The following is a 20,541-nucleotide window of genomic DNA, read 5'->3' as shown; positions in this document are numbered from 1 at the left end:
AAAAGCTAATTTGTTTAATGCAAGGAAAAGCACTGCAGTATTAAATAATACATGTCATAAACCGTCCCATGAGCATATTTCTGCACACATCTGAATTTTTGCGGAAATAGATCACTTTTATTAGATGAAAGAGAAGGCTCGTAAAAAAACAAATTAGTTTATTGAAGTTGTTAATGCAGAAATAATACAAATGATCATTTCAGTCAGTTAAAAAAGTGAAGAGAAAAGCACAAAGCAATCTTTGGTACTAAAGTTGTAAAAAGGCCACAAATGGATGTCAGTCTGAAAGGCTTGTTTGCATTAAAAACGATTAAAAAAAAAAAAACCTTGACATTGCCCTCCCCCTCAAAAAAAGAGAAACCCTAGTGAACTCAGCCCAGGCTAATAAAATAAATAAAATCTAAAAACTGCCCTGCAGTTGCAACAAGAATTTTTATCTAGTTGGGAAATGTAAAAGGACTTAATTTGCAGCAACTCCGAGGCTAGTCTACATTTAAAACATCTTTCAACTTACTCGTCGCTCATCTCCTGTAATAAAACTGAACCAAAGTTACTCATAGATAACATTCTACACATTCCAAGGAACCTTTTTCCTATGACAGGCCATACTAAAAAAATGATGCATAAAAAAACGTGATTATTGAATGGTTAGCATGTCTGCCTCTCAGTTCTGAGGTTCTTGATTTGAATCTCTCCCACATTCCAAAAACATGCACGGTGGGCTCACTAAAAACAAGATTTTTGCTCCAAGGTCATACTGTCTAGGTTCACCCACTGAACTCGAATCCACCTGCTGCCTTCTTCCTGTTAGCCAACATGTGAGTACTGAAGTAACAAAATGGTTTGCTGATTTGCATGTGAGGATAAATTTTGTACTATGTGTTTGCTGTCCAGCAACAAAGCCCACAGGCTTGCAGGAGTTGGACCACTTGTATCATCATCACAGCCTGGGAGGGGGTCTGGAAGGCGGTGGTCCCGGGGGTACACGGGATGGGGGTGGCCCGGGAGGCGGTCGTGCTACTGGAGGGGGTATGCGTGACGGAGGCACGGTGCGGGGCCCTCTGGAAGGGGGCTTGGTGCGGGGAACCGAGTTGGAAACCAGGGATCGCTGCTCAGCGGGCGCGGGTGGAAGGGAAGCGGTGGGAAGGGGTGAGGATGGGGGAGACGGGGCGGCGCGGGGGGTGGCGCGGGTGTAGGTGGCCGACTCGCCTTCTTTGACCCGGTGGAAGCGTATGCAACGACCCTGGAAAGACACAACAGACATGTTTAGAAATCAACTCTTTGGTCTCATGTCTGTCCAGCTGTCTCCATTCTATCATCTATCTGTCCATCTGTCTGTTTGTCATCCATCATTCCAAAGGCGGGTGGGGGGGAGGGTAATTATTTCATCCCCTATTGAATTTTTAGTCACAAAGAAATGAACAGTCAAAAATGTTTTGGTTGATTATTCCTTATGGTAACAGGACATTATCCAAAACTGCCAAGTATGAAAGTTAGAAAATGTTTTATTGTGCAAAATAAGAATGTTAAGATGTTCCCTAACCTCACATCAAATGTACTGTTTAACATGTGAGGATATAGTGTTTGCTGTTTCGAAGTGAGCAAGCGCCGGCAGAGCTCCGACAGAAGCGAGAGTGTTTGAGGGTGGACAGAGGCTCGCCTGTCTTCCCTACACACCTGCACCACAATAGCTTGCAAAATCAGGCACACACACTGTCGTCTTCCCCTTTCCTCCTCCTGCGCTGACACCAAACAGAAAGTGCTTTATGTCTTGTTATGTGTTTGCAACATAAAGGCGCATTTCAAAATATGCCCACAATCGTTAACAGAGGGTGCTAATCATGATTTACAAGGCAGCAAAGAGTGGGACGCTTCTCTTATTGTCCGCATTGATTGCTGGTTGCAAAGTCGGTGTTGTTGTGAGGGATGGAGAGGGGGGGGGCGCTCTCTGTGTCCTTGGTGGTCTGATTATAACACCTTATTAAACAGAGAGGCCCTGAAGTCACACAGGGGCCATTTAGATGGCCCGAGCAGTAGTAGCTTTGTGGCTTGAGGGGCGCCATTGTGCGAAAGCATGTATATGAGGGGCTGCGTAATTGATTGGGGTCAGACCGCTCAGAAAGGGGAGGGCTGTCCAGGGGTGGGGGGGTTGTTGACCGCCGGGGTCTTGTCGCTGGGCTGCGGAGAACAGTCCGGTTTGGGAGCAGCAGTACAACACCAGCGAGAGCATATGGACACAATGAGAACACAAGCTCATGAATATGAGTGTGTTTGTGTGTGTGTGTGTGTGTGAGCGGGCCGTCACCGCAACATATGGCCTGAATGAACCCTCTGGCTCATGAATAAACAGAGACAGGAAGGATCGAGAGGTGGCTGTAAAAAGAGCACTAAGACAAAAGAATTACTGTTGGCTGACAACAATTGAAGGTAAACTTTGTTAAATTGGTCTAATCGGTCTAAAATTTTAACTTGATAATATTTTGAAATGATCTATGGCTTTACCACATCTTGGCTGGATAACTGTTGCACTTTGGAGTCAGCCAGCTTCCTTAAACATCACCATTAGGCTGCTCGCCCTAAACTGGAACACATTATGGCGCCCCTTCTACACGTTGGAAATTATTTTAAAATGTTATATTTGTTTTTGAAAGTCTAAATTGAGCCTCAGGTCAGCTGGCCAGCTGCATGGGTTTTAAGCTTACTTTTTTTTTTTTTTTTTAAACTTGTTTTTACTTGTTTTCTGTTTCTGTTGTGACAAGCAGGTCAAAATCCCCTGGGAGAGGCTTTATCTTGAATGGAATAAGCGATGGACGGATGGATGCTTTGGACGTGTGGCAGACATTAAAAGTCGAGCCTTAAACGCTACAAGAGGTGAGTGATAAAATGTGTTGGATGAAATTAGGGCGAAGCGAGGCTTTAAGGCAAAGTGATTGGGTGACGGACGCTGCGGTTGGGGGGCATGGGGGGAGGATGTCGCGGGGGACCCTCTGGTCTCTGCCGTCCTGTGTGACGGAGCATCCGTGCCATCAGCTGCGGGGACAAAAGAAGGGAATCTCTTGTGTCACAATATGGCTCGTGGCCTTTAAACTGCCCATCTGTTTGTGTGACGCTCACTCGGCAGTGCTGACACACAACTTACAGTGACAAGCGCACACATGCGGCGCAGACGTAAAATGCAAAGACAGTGTGTGGCAGAAAGTGGCAGCACGTTGATGGCCGTTTGCAGATGCAGCGAGGTCAAAGTAATGCGAGGAGAAAGCGGAAGGAGCCCCTGAAAATGGATGCTTAATAATGTTTCCAGCTTTGTTGGGCTTTTTGCCACCTTTTTTGCATGTGTTTTTTTTTCTTTAAAAAACATATTTCTGTCAAGTAATTTTTTATTATGTGGGCCCAATGTGCCCCAAAATAATTTTCTAGTGTGTAATGTCAATCATTGGCATTTGTATGGTGAATTTGCACCCCCTTGTGGAGTCTCAAGCGGTATGATGCGAGAGCTTGCATTTGTGTTAGCCAAGTTTTGGTGTTTTTCATTTCTTGCATTTTCTTCTGTCACTTGTTGAAGCTCAACTGATAGCGGCTCATTGACAAGAAGTCATTGCAGCCTTTTATGCTCGCTGTGCCTTTCAGCTGAATCCTGCTCTCACTTGCCACAGAAGTGCACCCCTCCCCCCCACCCTTCCTCCCTCTTTTGTATATACGTGAAGAGTAGTTTCATTTTTCTCAGTTAATGGGGCATGAAGGCAGTAATGCTCATTGTTGGGGCATTTCTGTGAAGTGACAGAGAAGACCTCTAAAAACGTCTGTCCTCACAAAGATGAATTGTGCAGCTTGAAAGAAGATTTAAAAAAAAAAAGTGACAAAGTGGGGATGAATCCATTAATGGTGACTTCTTTGCTCGACTATAGGCGCATACTGTTACATACGCCGAAGATGCGACACAAGGGACAAACTGATACATTTGACAATGACACCATTGACAACTGCAGATGTCATGTCATGGCAACCAGTATGATGATGAAAACACGTCCTCGGGGTTATAAGGTGCAATATGAGGGTCCAAGGTTAGAAAATAGGCGCATCTAGTAGTGTTACACCTTTGTGTGACATCACTGGGGTGGTCAACAGAACTATTACATAAAAAGTGAAGGTTTTGACAATGGGAGGGATCAAGAGGCCATTTTATACGCATTGACTGGTAAGCTTGAGCTGCTTCTGTCGTGTGGTGCAACATACATAAGTGCAGATGTTTTCTATCTTCAAGCGCACGATGACAACACTGTCTGCAACGAAGCTTTGAAGTGGTTGCTGCGCACCTCCAAAAATATCCATAATTATAGTCATATGGGCAATGTCTGGTGCGCACATTTTGTTTTTGCCGCATCCTAAATGAAGAAAGAATGCAAGCCGGTACTCACCTGGTCTCCAGGCTGAGGCCTCATTAGAGAGACTTGATCGTAGCCTCTTCTAAAGAGAGCCCATAAAGCGTCTAGCTTCCCCTGAAGATGGGACACACACACACACACACACACACTTAGAACACTACACATGCTTAAAAAAACCTTCACGCATTATTTGAAGACAAACCTGGATGGGCGTGTACCACCTCCTCCGTTGCGTAGTCCGGCGGTTGGGTTTTCGAGGTTTGGGTTCATAAGGCTCAAATTCCTCCTCTGGCATCTTGACGACAGCATTTTTGGGTTTGTCCAGCTTGGCACCCTCCTCGGTGGAGCCCTTCTCCCCCCAGCGCACCTGCAACATCAACAACAAATTGTTTAACCCCCCCATGAAGTAAATGTGGTAAATGTGTCAGGGTGTGTACCTCCATGCGTTTGATGCCCCCCACTCCTCGTCCTCCGTAGTACGAAGCGTCCACTGTGGGCCATCTCTTCTTGGGCATCCCATCTTCATCGTCCGATTCCTTTTGAGAGAAAAACCCTCACTTACAGCGTTCCATATTCACAGTTGGTGATCAAATAAATAATCCTTGCTATTGATAATCATTTGATAGATAGCTACAGAATAAGAATCAGCATGCTGGATAGACTTACAGGTTCTGGGGGAGGTGGAGGGGGAGGTTCTTTGATGACCTAAAGAAATACAAATCATATTAATGTAATGGACCAGAAAGAGTTGTTTGCAAATGAAGTGAAAATGCTGAGGTGTCAACTTACCACAGTGCAGCACAGAGGCCAAAACCACCACATGAGCAGCAGGGCCAACAGCAAGAACACCACCAGCAGCGAGATCAGCACGATAGTGCCGTCAAACTGCACAGACCACGCACGCAAAATCACGGCGGTGCAATTAGACCAAGAGAAAGTCCAATACAGCAAAACGTGTGCATTCAAAGTACTCACAGCCTCCTCTGATGACACACGCAACAGAGGAGACATCAGAAAGAAGAGAGGAAGAGGACTGGAGGAAATCCGAAAGGAGTTTTGAAAGGGAAAGTGAAGTTTATTCAAATAGAGTACACACACGATCTACTCACACATTCAGTTGTTGTGATGTGAACCGAGCTGGTGATGTAGGAGATGCCCTCATTCATGCTCACCTGCAGGTAGATGACCCTGCAAAACATGGAGGTGACACGCTCGCTTGGTCTACTGTACATGCTTGCCTGAAGCAGCCTGCACATTCCTCCATCTGCTCTGTCCATACTTGCACTCTCTAAAACGCTGACATGGACACTTTCCCAAAAGCCACAAAAAGGTCAAGGGAGTTCTCTGCCTTACAAACTAAATGTCCTCTGCACAGAAAGCACAAACTTGGGTAAAATGTAAAAGTATCTAAAACTCAATCAAAAAATAAATAAATTAGTATTTAAAACCAATGAAGATTTTTTTTTTATTCTGTCTGATAACATTTTCGGATAGTTTTTCAAATCAAAATTTTGAGAAAAAAAATGTGAATACTTTAAGATAATAATATAAAATGAAAAAAAATTAGGTGAGGAAGAATCTTAAGACATTTAAGCTGGAATTGACCAATAAGGATTTTTCATTCTTCTGGTGGTCTCACAAACATTTAGGTCTTTATAGACAAATCAATGGACAGATTTGTTTGTCTGTGAGCAAAACAAAAGATGCTAGCAGCCAAAGTGAGAAGTCGCAAAGGAGGCAGCTGCAGATTGTAGTTTTTGGTTTCGGGAAAAGAGCGGAGAAAGGCTTCTTGTGCTGTGCTTATGGTTTGGGGGGACACAGACAAGGGGGGCATTGAGCTTTGGGTCCACATTTGAGGAGAGGGCGGTGACGGGGGGGAGGTCACTGCAAGGTGGGGTGCGGATGGAGAGCGTGTGGGGGATGGGATGAAGAGGAGCTTTTCTGTCTGAAATCCCTTCAGCATTCTCACTCCCTTCTGAGACCCCCCTTCCTTCCATCATTCATTCACTTCCTCACCCGGCAACACTATGTTTGCTCTCCTCCATACCCTCGACACCACTGTGCCTTGACTCATACTGTCAACGACTCGGAAGGAGGAAATCGGCAATGCAGGTGGCACTCCAATACCCCCCCGCAATCATACGGTCAGGGGACATGCTGCTATCAATCTCTATCAATCACCATCTCCCCCACTATATGTGTCTTTGCCCTGTGTTTGTGTTTGTTGCATCCGGAAGGATTGCAGTCAACACGGATTTATGTGAAGTCAGCGTCAATGACTTCATTCTAAGAGACAAGCAGGAGGGGATCGAGGGGGCTCTGAGATCTGGTTGGCAGCCTAGAGAGCTTCCCAAAAGTTTGGGAGTGGATGTCGCTGTGAAAATGGGGACCACTGTTGGCTTCCTTCCTGTTGAAGAAGAATCTGATTGCGGTATTGCACCAACGGTATTTCTCCACCGGCCATCAGGCGGCCGTTGGCCTCCTCTTTGGACCCTTTGGCCATTCACAGCTGACTTGCTCTTGAGGGTGTCAAACTGTGCTGACTGTGCACTAATGGGCTCCAGCTACATGGAAAAATGGACTCCTTCGGGCACTGTATGATGAGGGTGCACCACATTCTCATCTGATCTCACCCAAAAGTACACAATGCACTATAAACTACATTACTACATTTTTATCTCTATTTGTATTTCACTGTACGGAGCAACTTTTATTTAGTAAAACAGGAAAAATAATTGGTGGTTTTGGATGTGTGAATTTAAAAATGGATAAATGACATTTCCATTCACTTCATTTCGTGTAGTCAGGACGATCCCAATTGACAAAATCCATATTGCAGTTAAAGAGATGGCAAACAACGTGTCAAAGACTCTTTCTTCATGGGCCATGGTGTGAAACACAATTCCTTGTGTAGGGAATGTTTCCCTGTGAACAAAACTACTTTGCAGACGAGCTCAAATCAAACAGGAAATCTGAGTGACAGCACCAAGACAGATGATGACTGGGAGGTGTCTGAAGCCGCAGGGCGGCAGTGTATAATTATGCACAGGACTCCGGGGCAGCGTGGCCGGGAATGCTGCTGGGCCTCGGTCCACTTGGAGCTCAGCCCAAAGCCGCGTGCTGTCTGCCCCTGTCCAAAACTTCTACTTGCCATCACCAAGGGCAGGGCTACAAACCCTTGGAGGAAACTTTACACCAGCCCTCACACTCTTTCTCTCTCCTTTAAGTGTCAGCCACAGATAGGGATACCGCACAAATAGGCACGCGTGTTCATATTTACACACATACACAAGAAGGGAGGGGGGTTGTGAAGATTTAAACCAGGAGGCGCTCATTAAGTTGTGTTCCTGGGCTCTCCTCCTGTGATTGGTGTCTGCCTTCGTTAACTGTGACAAACTCTGATTGATCGCACGCGCTCAGTGACTTTGGCCAAGGACAAGTGTCGTGGCGTCTGCATCAAACTCAAGCACAAAACCGGCAAAGACACAAAGAGCTAAATTTGGTCTGTATTAAAAAAAATAGTGTGAGATTTAAAAAAAAAATAAATGCAACTCACCTCCCCGCCTCTTCGATAACAGGAGCAGGACAGAGAAGGAATGTATCTTCTATTCCGGCTGGTCTCTCATCTAAGGAAAAATTAAATTAGGTTTGTTTACAAGTGAGATTTTTTTTTGCAGATGAGGAATGTGTTCCCACTTGACTCGGAGTGTGTCTGCCACCACAACTTACCAACAGTGTGTGTGTCATTTAATTTGAAGCTGCAGCGGACCTGGTCGATGTTTCTGGCATGGAGAAAACCGTTTCCTTTCACCACCACCTGAAATTTCTCTGAGAGACAAACACCACCGTCGATTTAATTTCATGCAAGATTCATTCAATTATAAAAGAACTGTGGAGTTTAGCAACATCGTTTTTATAAGACTCAGGTTCAAAGGGAAATCAGCCATTTTTTTTCTCATTTTAATTTGTGTCTATATGTGTGTTCCAATGGCGCTAATGCTAAAAGTGCTTCTATTCCAAAATATGTGTGTGTGTGGTAGCCACGAGGCGTGTGTGCACGGTGCGTGTACGTCTTTGACCTTTACTTTCCCTCAGGCGCTGTTAAAGTGCACTGACAGGGCCTTGCCAGCATATGCCGCAGTGTCTATGTGGCTGCTTCTCAGCATATGCTGGCGAGCGGGAAGAAAACACTTGGTTGAAAAACATGCCTACGGGGCTGACAACAGCGCAGTGCTGTCAAAGTAGCTCTGACCTTACCTATGGCGCAACGCATGTTGTTCTTGTTTCTTTGCCTTTTCCTGAGCTGAGTGGGAGCAGATTGTGTGTTTGCGCACCTTTAGATTCCTCCCGGCTAATACAAATGAACATTGGTCACACCTTTAACATTTAAAAGCGCCAGCGTGAAGATCACTGCATAAAAACACAGCAGGGTGTTGGCGTATACGTGACACTATTTTTTGAAAGGTCACGCAAGTCTCCGCTGCAAATATAGACATGTGTTGGATGTTCCGATGTTGCTGCTTCATTGGTTTATTTTATAGTACTGCGCAAATGTAAATGGTACCGTGTTTTCTTTTGAGAAAGGCATTTTTACAATATTTTTTTTGTGCAATTTGATTTTTGAGAATTTTTATTCTGATTCAATCGTATGTGTACTGTAATTTTGTCTATGAAGCAATCTTATTAAAGTTACTTCTCATTTTTATTTCTCTGATAGGAAAAAGGAGACATTTATCTTAAGGGCGGCGTTTCTCTCAACTGGATGACATGATGCTGCCGGTGACTAATACGAGGCAAGTGAGGTCACACATTTTTTTTTTTACTATATTGTAAATCTGCTGAAGGGACTTCTTTACTTGACTGAAGCTGAGATATAAGAGTGCTGAGGGAGCATTATACATACGTAAACAAACACACACATGCAAGCACGATCGCACGCAAGCCAACATCATCATTTCCTGTTTGTTCCGCCCTGCTCTTGGGCTCTGCTTTAAATTTGGACCTTAACCACAACAATTAGAGGCGTCTATGAATTACCATAATTTTTTTTAAATGGCTCTTTAAACATTTCCGAAAGAGTGAAACAAGACGAATGCACTTTTCCAAAAAATATGTTGAATAATGCACTGAATAGCTCATTAAACTTTAAATAGGGACTAGTGAATAAGGTGCAGTATATTAGGTTAGTTCCCTGTATGAAATATCACATGGAGGTTATATTAGCTTCCACACACACTCTCTGTCACATACAGTGGCAGGCGAAAAGGTTAATGCTGTCACGATCATGGCAGGTCAGGAATGGTGGCGCCCTCCCTGCTGGCTTGAACTATACATATGTTGCTGCCCGCCACGCTGACCACATGTCCATGTCCATCTTCACCTGAATGTTTGACGAGCATACGTTTGCTTGTTTTTTAAATTTTGCTTTTGTTATGCAGGGGGCACTTGTGTGCTTGGAGAAAGTGGGGTAAGACTTGTCCGAACGACGGCCCTTCAATCACGTTAGTTCGACGGGACAGCAAAGGGCAGGGCGGGGGCCACGCAGGAAGGAACGAAGGGGAGGAATGGGTCAGACGCTAATGAAAGCAGCAATCTTGGCTGTCATGTTAGATCTCAGGTTCAACGTTGTCCCTATGCGTGCGTGTGTGTGTGGCGGCAATGCTGTCATGTCTGATAGTGTGGCCCAATGTTCAGTGTCCAGTCTGATGGCCTGTTTGCAGGCAGCTCAGCCCGGTCACTTCACATCAGTGTGAGGGACGCGTGTGTGTTTGTGTGTGTGTGTGTGTGCGCTCTTAAAGAACAACTCTACATGTTAAAAGCCTGACTTGCATTCAGGAGACAACAGTTTGATGCAATATGTTGAGATGGTGGTTATAAAATGCTGAGCCATGCTGGACAATCAAATTATCTTGCGTCACGCCACAGCAATCATACATGCTGTGATTATTTCTACACGGCTTCATTTAGTAACAAAGGATTCATACTGGAGTAATAAGATCAGTGCATTACAGCGGCTGCCCTTCATTAATTAGGCCAGAGTCAAGTTTTGGTTGGAGTGCATTTCTTAGTTCACTGACCATTCGGGTGCTCATCAATCGAATATCAAATGAGGCTGTTGGAAAATATTTGGGAACATGTCGGCTGATAAACTGGTAACGAGCCAGAGATTATTATTACGTGAGGACACTTATTATCGTCCTTCTTGTCTCCTTTCCTTTTTACCTAACCATTACGTCTAACTTCTGTATTCCATTTTTAAAACAACAAATCTAATAATACACAGCACTGCACGTCCTTGTTCTTTCGAGAATCTCATAATGGATGATTTTTTTCCATTGGTCATCGGGGTAGCAAGGCGGGCCAATGCACTCACTAAGTGATTCCTAATAAGGTCATGTCAAAGCGTATCCATCCCATGCACTCACATGGAGACTCCTGCACCATCTCATTTGGCTTTTTTTTCTTCACTTCCTCAAAGTGGCATCCAAAGATCAGCCATGCGAGGATGGGAGAGGAGGCCTAAGTAGAGGTTAAAGGAGCCAGAGTGGCTATTCAGCATATACGATGTGGCAAACTAGGCCAGGGAGCAAGCCATGCTTAAAGATTCATGGCTAATTCCTCTGACCAACTCCAGTTCCTCCTCCTCCCTTTTTGGCCCACATGCTGGGGCCAAGCAACTATGCTAATCTCCCCCGGCCGGGAATGACAATACGCTGTGTGTCAGCGCGCGGTCATAAGCGTCTGTGCGATTACTCAACTTTACGGTCCGCTCCAGAGGCTTTGGATGACTGTCATCTGACACAATCACACCCACGCATTTCTTTTCGGTCGTGTTAACGAGGGAACCTTGCTCACCGCGCAGCCCTTACCTCCTGCACACACACTGGATGGCTCAGCAGCGAGGATCTCAATGCAGGACTTCTTGATGATCTAAAGCGCAAGACAGTTTGATGAGACAATGCAATTGTGCGTATTTGTGTGTATGTGTGTGTTACCGAGTCAATGATGCCCCTGAGGGCTTGAAAGCCCCCCCACACAGGAAACACATGTTCCATAGTGTCCGCAATGGTCGCAAGCTAGACAAAAAGAGACACACACGGACAATGTATTTGCTTTGTTGCCACACATTCAATTTGCTTCCTACCTGGGTCTGGTTAAACTCTTTGACTCCTACGCAGTAAACAATGGCTCCCATAGATCTGGCTCTTTGAGCCTGTGAGCAAAGAAACAAAACAAAAAAAAGTCGTGTCATATGGACATCTATTCGCAAAGCAAGAAGAAAGGACACATTGCATATTACCTCTCGCTGAGCTTTGTCAAACTGCCACTCGTTCAGTTCCCCGTCAGTCAAGGCGATGATAACACTGGCTGTCCCTGTGAAGCATGCAAAAATTCAACGCCTGAGAAATAATGTGCTGGAGATGTCACGTACATTAGCAGTAGAAAGAGTTTACCTTGATTCTCTTGATAAATCTGTGTGTTTGCCTGTCAACACAGAGACATAGGATGAATATTGTATATTTAATTCTACGCTATTTGGTAAATAGTGGATGAAATATTTTTAGGTTGACCCTACCATCTGAAGGCCAAGGTCCATAAATGTGTCTCCTCCAGCAATCACACTTTTTAGAGATCTGAGTCCTTCAGTGATGGCCTCCCTGAAGGGTACAAACAGAAGCATTGGCAAAAATCACCCAAAAAAAAGAAAAGAACAAAAGTAACGGTCTAGGTATGTAGAGAGAAATTCCAGGAGATGGGTGCGCTCATAAAAACGCTGTTGACATCATGTTAAGTGTGCAAATGAAATCACACTGATAAATGGAGAGCATGAATCTTTTCAGTGTCATTTTGTCATTTTAGAGGATACGTTTTGTTTGATGCATTTTGCTTTGGCTATATTATATATATATAAAAAAAAAGTTTTGCCCTTGTTATGACATAAAAAAAATTTGAATAGTGAAACGTGCAGTCAAATGGAGAATGACTTGAACAGAAATGGATGCGGTGCTCTCCAGCCTCCCAGCATTCCATTAGCTAAAAGCCTGAGAGTTGATTAAAAAAAAAGTGGGCCTGTATTTTGGATTTGCACCCGAAACTTACTCTGGATTTTCTGCGACAGGATCTACGAGAATCAACCTTGTATTTTCCACATAAACATGTCGTAAACAAATGTAGCTTTACCTGTTCTCAGTTAACTCCATGATGATTTTGCCATGCGTTGAGAAGACGATGAAGGACATCCTCAACATGGGACTGTAAACACACAGTTGTTTGACATTCACATTCTCCAGTCATAAGTTTGACAGATTCCATAAATGATAATGACTGCATAAATTCCATTTATAATTTTAGATTTGGGTAATATGGCTCTGGTTATTTCTAGACTCCTCTCATGGTTTCTGCAGTATTTTAGTCCTTTTTCTCGCTCCATATTTCTCTGCTTTTTCTATTTGTATATTCTGCCGGGTCACACTGCTTGAGCAATTTTCGTGTCATAAGTTATCGTTGTTATTTTTTTAATTGATGCGCCCACCGTTGGTGGAAATATTTTGGGAGTTACACTGAATGTGCAAAAAACGAACTTAATGAAAAGTTATTTATTAATTGTTAGTGGATACCATTTTCTGACTCGACACAAGTATTTTATTTTGCTATAAATATTTCAAATGTTTATATGTATTGAAACTGAGTTCCCTAAGGATTAAGCCACTTTTCAACTTCCCACCGCTTGGCAAATAATGACTATACCTGATAAATTTCTCTGCCAGCTGCTCCACAAAAGAGTAAATCTCAATCCAGTGATGCTTCACACTTCCAGATCTGTAAAGGAAGTAGGAAGTAAAAGCACTGTTGGCAGGGATTTGATTTATTGACAGTTATTTAGGAAAACAACCGCAAAATTCAGAAATTCATCCTTTTGAAAATTCTGATTCTCAAAAACAAATGAAGAAATGCAACTTCAGGGAAAATGCAACAACACTTTTTAACATTTGCATGTTTCAATGTTGCGTAATGCAAAGCATGAGGGTAAGATTGCAATGTCTTTGGTCACATTCCACTATGTTGCAATGTAACCTGTTAGCCTTGCTGCTTAGCCTGCTGCTACTGTTTACATGACCATCTCCTTAATGAAGCCCAGTCCCAAGGGGCTGCTAATGGGGGCTAATTGCTGTTGGACCAGAGGGTTGAGGTTAGACTGGGACAGATGCAGCAGCCTGTAGCAGTGAACATGTAGCGGGCAGCTGGCCTGCGTGTGTCCATGCGCATGTCCGTTTGGTTGTTTGTGTGTGGCGGTGAGGGGGAACAGATGGTGATGAGCACAGGCAGCCTAACAACAGGTTGAGAGAGAGAAAAGGAAGCGACATGAACAACAGAGGGCTGCACAAGTAGCACTCAGCTGGTTGCAATGACATCAAACAGCAGACATGGACGGAGAGTGGCGGGCGGGCGGTCTGAAGAGTGGAACAGGCTCGTAAAAGGGAAGAAAGTCAAAGCTGTTTAGATTCATGATGCCTTTCTTTTGTACCACCCATTTAACCAGCCACTTCCTGCTCCACTTATCTTTTTCCTAGACAGGAGGACAAGATAAAAGTTCCAGAAGGCATCTACTCAGGACACAGTCCTCACAATACCAAATAAAGGTTTGCAAAGTTCTCTTTCAGTTTTAGGATTCTCGATCAAATAAACAGAAGCCAGATTTTTAGTGCCAATTGGATTGTGAAGCTAAGCATGATGCAGTAGATGCAAATCTGCTAATATCATGCTATAAAATATTAACTTTATGCAAGAAAAAGTGAATACATTGATAAATGCAGGATGACTACGAGTACTTGTTAATAAGGCAAAATAAAAACCGGTGGAGTCGATTGTGTTCGACGTTTGAGTAATGTCTGGGACCAATCCCAAATTTTCTGTACATGCTCTAATTCCTCCGAAGGCTCCAGTTCCGCATGATTGCCATCAGATTTTCATCTGAAATACAAATTGTAACTCTTTTACATGTATTGTAAAAGAAGGCAGACTGTAAGTAATTCATACTTGAGCACACAACTCTAAATTCCACTACAACCTCCAACACATATTTCTCTATTTGTGGGTTACAAAGGAAATAGTTTGCCTGCTATTTAGTGTAGGTCATACATTAAGTGTAGGAATGCAGGGAGCTGATGATTCTCTTTTCATTCTGTCCATCTAGATTTATTTTCTCCGAATGCTGGACGCCTTAGTTGTCTCCCGCTGAGATGCTGCTGAATGGGGTCACCATGTGGCATTAAAGAAGGGAAAACGGCTGATAAGTTGGTTTGGAAAAAAAGCAACTTCTTCCTGGAGGCCTGCTGAGACATGCCGAGGTCCAAGCACCGGGAAAGCTGGCCATGCGTGACGCACACTCCTCGGGCTCTTCTTAAACTTTCAGAAGCAAAGGGTAAAGAGTGAAGAGCAGCTGACAGATGTTGCCGTGGACACCCCAAAGAGTGAAATGTCATTCAAAATGTTGACTTTGCAGCTCGTTTAAGGGAAATTGAGGACATGTAACGGCAAGCTACGCAAATCATTACATTTTACTAGGTCTCATTTTTCAACCCTTATCCGGTCTGCTTGTAGCATGTTTTGACGTGTCTAATCTCTCTGCAGCCATGTGCATCATTTTAGCGCAAACTCAGAAATGATAAAAATGTCAATTATCATGTCTGAGCATATGCAGGCACCGCACTTCTCGGCCTCCTTTGCTTTTCCATTTCTACAGGCGCCCAGAGGTATGGAATAATTATGTCGGCTCTGTTGATGCCCACAACGGCGCAAACGGCCCCTTTCTAATTTCTATTTAAAGTTCAATCTACACCATTTTAGTGAGTCACAACTGATCTTTTTTTAAGGCGTAATTTTGCATACAGACTCCCTTTGTATTGCCCAGCTGTGCTGTAACCAGATATTTCTTCGTGCAATCTCTTCCATGATCAAACAATAGCAAAGGTGTATGAGGATTGCAGATTTAAAGCCTACACAGGACACAGCCTGCAGCTGTCTTCGCCATGCAGGCAAGGGAGGCGTCATCAGCCTGAAACTCAATCCTACCAAGCCCAGCCCACATCCCGTGGCTCTGCTTTCTCTGTTTGCCTCGCCGTTATGAACCGGGCCAAAAGAACAACACGGCCCAATAAAACATATTAAAATCACAAAAGAATAAAAGCTCATCAAGCCTGTGCGCACTTGCACGGATGACCCGAGTCATCCTAACCGCATTGCAAACCCCGAGCGCTTCATTGTTTGAGATCTTTGTCTTTTAAAAGCAAACGAGGGGGTTTCCCAGTTCGGTTCGACTGTATCCTGGTTCTTAGTTATCCAAAATGACGCTGAAGTACCAGGCCGGTGTGCCACGCGTTCCCAGCCTACGGGGTGGTTGCGCGGCAGAGCGCAGCCATGAGAAAGTAACAAAAGCCATAAATAATAAGAGACACTCACTTGTCCAGGACAAAGTAGAGGTCGAAGGCGCCCTGGCAGGACCTTTCCTCCTCCTCCTCCTCCTCCTGCTGTTGTTGCACTCCTTTCACCGACACATGGAGGAGGAAAAGTCCCAGCAGAAGCGGAGCGAGGAACGTGTGGATGCGCCTCCTTGCCATCTTTCCCCGCTTGCGTTCGAGTTCTCCAGCAACAGCGCCACGACTCACTGCAAGTCCTCACATTGTCCCTCCAACATCCGCTAATGCCCGATCGACGCTTCTCAAGTTTTTCTGGCCGGGTCGAGTGGCTCCGCGTTGACTGGAAGCCGGCCTCCCGAAATCTTCCCTCGTGAGGGCTGGGGTGGGGGAAAAAAAAAAGAAGCATGAGGCTTGCACAGGATGGAGGAGAGGAGCGACACCCGAGGAGAGACTTCAAACTCCACTTTCTCTCTAGAAAATAAAATAGTGATGAATTCATTTTAAATCTCTAACTTTTTATTTTTTATTTTACAGTGACCGAATACTGGGACGGAAAAGAAACAAGCATAAAACATGTCAAGTAAATAAATAGCTAAAATAGATATAAACAATTAAAAATGGTACCATTCTAACTTAAATGTGTTGTAATAAAGTATATTTAATGCTCAGTAGCCGGTGCATCAATATGAGTTGTGTTGCAGCATACCCTACAATTATTTCAGTGTAAGCACACATTAAACAATTTGTTCTAAACTACAGAAGCATATATTCGGCATAAATGTAAGTCACCATACAAGCGTTGTGTCATTTTAATGTATCCCTATTTAGATTTACTGTTGCCCAACAACCGTTCTCGTGCAATGGTTGTAAATTGTTGTTACCATTCTTTACATTGCCGCCATCCACTTTTACACAAGTTATGGGAAAAATAATGCGTTGTTAAAAAAAAATATTTGAAAACGGGTTCCTCCTGACGGGTTTAATTATTGTACTGTAGGGAAGCACATATATGAGAAGCGGCTCTCAGAAAGTAGCCCATTCCAAAACTGCATTAAGACTGATTGGTGGGCAAAACCACTGCGGGCATTGCGGTCTTGTTCGGCTGGATTTATGTTGATGACACAAGAGTTGCATTTGCATTGGCACATTTATGCACATTTGGTTTGATTCTGTGAAAATACAGACGATTGGAACTTTTTTTGCTCTTTTTTTTCCAATGAAGTAGTCACTTATTTAGTCAAGTAATCCAACATTTCCTAGATCTTTTCAGGGTCTTATTTTGGCACAGATATTACCCCAAAGCTAAATTTAGACCACATGATGCACAATACTGTACACCACAAATACAAGCATATTTATTATATGAATATATAAAAGCTGAGCACTGTTATCTTGATATTGTGTTGTTTTTTTATGTCATGGGCTGCGGTCTAACATCGCCACCACATGACTGCTTTCTATTCTTTGGCTACTTGTCTCCTCCCTCTGGAAAGACACGCAAACCAATCAGTAGGTAATTTGGGTAAGGGGGTGGTGGTAGTAATGAAATTGCATGCGCGTTTGCATCTTTGCGCCACGCACCAGTGGGTGTCGTGACTGACGCCGATAAGTGGGAGTGGGAGCTTGGAAGGGAGACAGTGCATCTGAACACTCGGTCGGATAACTTGCTCATCGTGGGAGCCCATCGTCACAGAACATCATGTCAAGCAGGTGAGCTCAGACATCATTTGCAATCTTGCGGGATCTTTATTTTATTAAGAAAGCAATTGACAGTGAGGATTTATTACATGATTTTCACAACACATGTTATTGTTTGTTACATGTCAGAATCCTGGCCTTTAAAATCATTATTTTTGCGGGATAACCTGCGATTGAACTTAATGCACAGACAGAAGAGACAGTTGAGGGCAGATGGAGGAAACAAAAGAAGAAACCGAGTGAAACAAACTGAGACAAAGGACCTTAGTCCCGAATCTTAGTCTGCTTCAGCTGTGCCTGCTTGACTCAATTGACACGATTTGCAAAACGAGATGCTTAACGTCGCGTCGTTTCACCATTGCAATGCCGTACACCGATGTAAATCAGATTATCTCTTATTTTAGAAATACATTTGTTTGGTTTGTTATTGACGTCAAATCATTTTGTTGATAATACTGTAGGCGCTTTAATACAAAAATGCCCTCCTCCCCTCCACAAAAAAACTCAGATTGTTCTGAACCTGCATTTGAATCAACTAATGTGTGAACCAAATCCTTATTTTACAGTTTAACGATGGATCACGCCTTCCTAGCTCGGTCCGTGTGGCCGGGTGACGGTAAATTTGTGCAGCTTCCCGCGGAGCTTCACACCAGCGTGGTGGTGACGCGCAGCATCCCCGCGGGGACCAGCTTTGGTCCGTGCGTGCTCCAAAACACATTTTACGACACCATCGCTTTCATTGCGCTGAAATCCAGTGACAGACGAGCCAAAGCGTGCGTGTTCAAGGTAAATTGGCTTTGGTAAATTGGTAAACACAGTAGGCTTTCATGCTAACTGGACGTTGCCAACAGGTGGACCCAGAGGCCATGCGTAATTCCGCCTTGGTGCTGTCGTGGCTCCGGTTGGTGCAGGCTGCGCGCAACGGAGAGGAGCAGAACGCGGAGGCCTTTTTGAAAGGAGGTCAACTCTACGTGCGGACCACCAGGGACGTCCATCAGGAGGAGGAACTGTTGGTGTGGTACGACCGGGAGCTGTGTCACCTTCTGGGCTTCACAGAAACCAGCAGAGGTTCTGGTGAAGGTGAGAAAATAAATATTCTTAATACTTGGCATAATATTGCCATTCCTCAATGACTTCAACTCAAATTTTTTTTAAACTCACCAAGCTCTATAGCACTTACATCAGAAGATTGGAGCGCTTTAAATGTATCGAAATGCTAGTATATAAATGGAAGAGCACGTAATTTCAGCCAGAACTCCCTCAAACATCTCATGCACACACAGACAAGCTCACTCATTGAAATTCATTTTTAAACATATTTGCCAGCTTTTTCACTAGGCATGGGAGTCTGCACTTGTTTTATTGTTTTGAACTTGTCGATTGGAGAATTTGTTTTGATTACTTGAACTGTATACTAATGGCATATATTTGTGTGCTTGCAGCGTTCAAATGTATCAGGTGTGAGCAGGTGTTCAAGAATGAATATCCCTTCCTGGCTCATTGTCGTTTCCTGTGCACCCAAATCTCAAGCCACGTGTGGAGTCGTGACATTCACGATCACAAGCACATGGAAGTCAAGAAGCAGCGGCGTGTAACAGATTTCCACAACATCGCCAGAGATTTGGAACACAAAAAAAGCGAGGCCGATGATGATGCTCCATCCGGGACTAAACGGAAATACCCGGAAGCTGTTTACCTCAAAAGCAGGAAAACAGTCCTGTTGGAAAAAACAAATATTTCAAATGATGACAACATTACCCAGCTGGACAAGCTCCAGGATGAGGCTGGAGGAGATGCATCTGACTCACCCGTGAAAATAAAAGCTGACAGAACCAAAGTGGATCATTTGGGATGTAAAAATGCTACTTCTGGAGAGGAGAGTGAAGCCAAATTGACTATTACGCATGACAGGTTGATGGATTCGGATACAGGAGAGAGTTCCGGTTTACGCTCAAGCACCGGTAGCGCTTTTTCTTTAGTCCACTCCGGCAGTCGAGAACAGAAAAGCGCATTTTGTAAACCCAGTAAGAGGATCTCTGAAGGTGAACTGCATCAGCCTAGCCCAACAACGATACATTCAACTGTCCTGGAGGAGATGAGACAGACCTTCACACCCAGGACCGTTTCAGGATACAACAACCTGATGGCTCCAAGCATCCTCAGCAATGACGTTCACACGCTGCCTTCCCCCGTCACGCTAAACGCCGCCTTCCATTACGCATCGGAGCACTGGTCAAGAACGGCTCAGGTCCAATCCGCCTCGGCCCTGACAGTCCTCCCGCCCACCTTCACCTCCTTTGGCGTGTCGGTGCAAAACTGGTGCGCCAAGTGCAACCTGTCTTTCCGCATGACCTCTGACCTCGTCTTCCACATGCGCTCCCACCACAAAAAGGAGTTTGCCGCAGAGTCCCAAGTGAGGAGGAGGCGGGAGGAGAAGCTCACCTGTCCTATCTGTCACGAATACTTCAGAGAACGACACCATCTGTCCAGACACATGACGTCACACAACTGAGACCTCCCTTAGTAGAAGAAAGATGTATTCTTTGACGGAGGTTTCACTATTTAATAGATTTAGAATCCAGGATTCACAACGAGACTTTGATGTTTAACAGTGAATGTAGATAACTGTAATAAAATAGCATATGGCCACTACAGCCTTGTCCGCTAGGGGGCGGCAGAGGTACATGGACGCTGACCTCGAAGGCACTTGTCTGTACTTCAGGCTTCAGTGTTGATGGTCTGCTGATGACTTGGTGCCTTAAGGAGCTCAGGATGGAAAATAGATGGGAGATGTAGAGGACAGCTCATGATTGTCACGCATATCTCCAAGCGGTCCTCTTATTATTATTTATCCTGCTTTGTACATGCAATGTGTTTGCACCTTTACAAATCTACTTTTGTCATCATGAAATAATGCGTGTGTGTGTTTTTAAATACCTCTACATTTTAGTTTTGCATTTGAACAATAAATAATTTATTGTATCTTAAAGAACCTCCATTAGGAAGAATTGATTAAACATTTTAAAATTCGTAATTTGTAGTGA

At 44.1% G+C, this 20,541-nt stretch overlaps 2 protein-coding genes and 1 long non-coding RNA gene across 3 annotated transcripts; 2 read left to right on the top strand and 1 right to left on the bottom strand.

The window, feature by feature from the left end:
* Positions 1 to 141: 141 nt before the first annotated feature.
* Positions 142 to 16,201, bottom strand: antxr1d (ANTXR cell adhesion molecule 1d). The gene is made up of 18 exons (XM_049735585.2): positions 15,843 to 16,201; positions 13,131 to 13,202; positions 12,564 to 12,635; positions 11,959 to 12,040; positions 11,837 to 11,867; positions 11,683 to 11,756; positions 11,527 to 11,595; positions 11,378 to 11,458; positions 11,252 to 11,312; positions 8,112 to 8,210; positions 7,939 to 8,008; positions 5,492 to 5,570; positions 5,172 to 5,267; positions 5,049 to 5,087; positions 4,820 to 4,918; positions 4,585 to 4,749; positions 4,416 to 4,496; positions 142 to 1,243 (listed from the first exon to the last, which is right to left on the bottom strand). Exons 1-18 carry the CDS (start codon positions 15,998 to 16,000, stop codon positions 941 to 943), a joined length of 1,731 nt encoding a protein of 576 aa, XP_049591542.1. The 5' UTR covers positions 16,001 to 16,201; the 3' UTR covers positions 142 to 940.
* Positions 13,221 to 15,930, top strand: LOC125978350 (uncharacterized). The gene is made up of 2 exons (XR_007484989.1): positions 13,221 to 14,023; positions 14,578 to 15,930. It is a non-coding gene; the product is annotated as an uncharacterized lncRNA (long non-coding RNA).
* A 1,152-nt stretch (positions 16,202 to 17,353) lies between the features above and the next one.
* Positions 17,354 to 20,527, top strand: znf488 (zinc finger protein 488). The gene is made up of 4 exons (XM_049735592.2): positions 17,354 to 17,509; positions 18,064 to 18,283; positions 18,349 to 18,577; positions 18,940 to 20,527. Exons 1-4 carry the CDS (start codon positions 17,499 to 17,501, stop codon positions 20,007 to 20,009), a joined length of 1,530 nt encoding a protein of 509 aa, XP_049591549.1. The 5' UTR covers positions 17,354 to 17,498; the 3' UTR covers positions 20,010 to 20,527.
* The last annotated feature ends 14 nt before the right edge of the window (positions 20,528 to 20,541 follow it).

Source organism: Syngnathus scovelli, chromosome 12 (genome assembly GCF_024217435.2).
Source record: "Syngnathus scovelli strain Florida chromosome 12, RoL_Ssco_1.2, whole genome shotgun sequence".
NCBI lineage: Eukaryota > Metazoa > Chordata > Actinopteri > Syngnathiformes > Syngnathidae > Syngnathus > Syngnathus scovelli.
Note: the sequence above shows the minus strand (reverse complement) of the source record. Positions and strands in the feature narration are given on the sequence as shown.

What these genes read in the sequence shown, in the direction of transcription:
- znf488 (XM_049735592.2), top strand. An exon ending in CCAAAGCGTGCGTGTTCAAG is followed by an intron (nt 18,284 to 18,348) that starts GTAAATTGGCTT and finishes CGTTGCCAACAG; the next exon opens with GTGGACCCAGAGGCCATGCG. An exon ending in CAGCAGAGGTTCTGGTGAAG is followed by an intron (nt 18,578 to 18,939) that starts GTGAGAAAATAA and finishes GTGTGCTTGCAG; the next exon opens with CGTTCAAATGTATCAGGTGT.
- antxr1d (XM_049735585.2), bottom strand. Translation starts at nt 16,000, where the DNA reads ATGGCAAGGAGGCGCATCCACACGTTCCTCGCTCCGCTTCTGCTGGGA. An exon ending in TCAGGGGCATCATTGACTCG is followed by an intron (nt 11,313 to 11,377) that starts GTAACACACACA and finishes CTTGCGCTTTAG; the next exon opens with ATCATCAAGAAGTCCTGCAT. An exon ending in GGTGGTACACGCCCATCCAG is followed by an intron (nt 4,497 to 4,584) that starts GTTTGTCTTCAA and finishes TCCCATCTTCAG; the next exon opens with GGGAAGCTAGACGCTTTATG.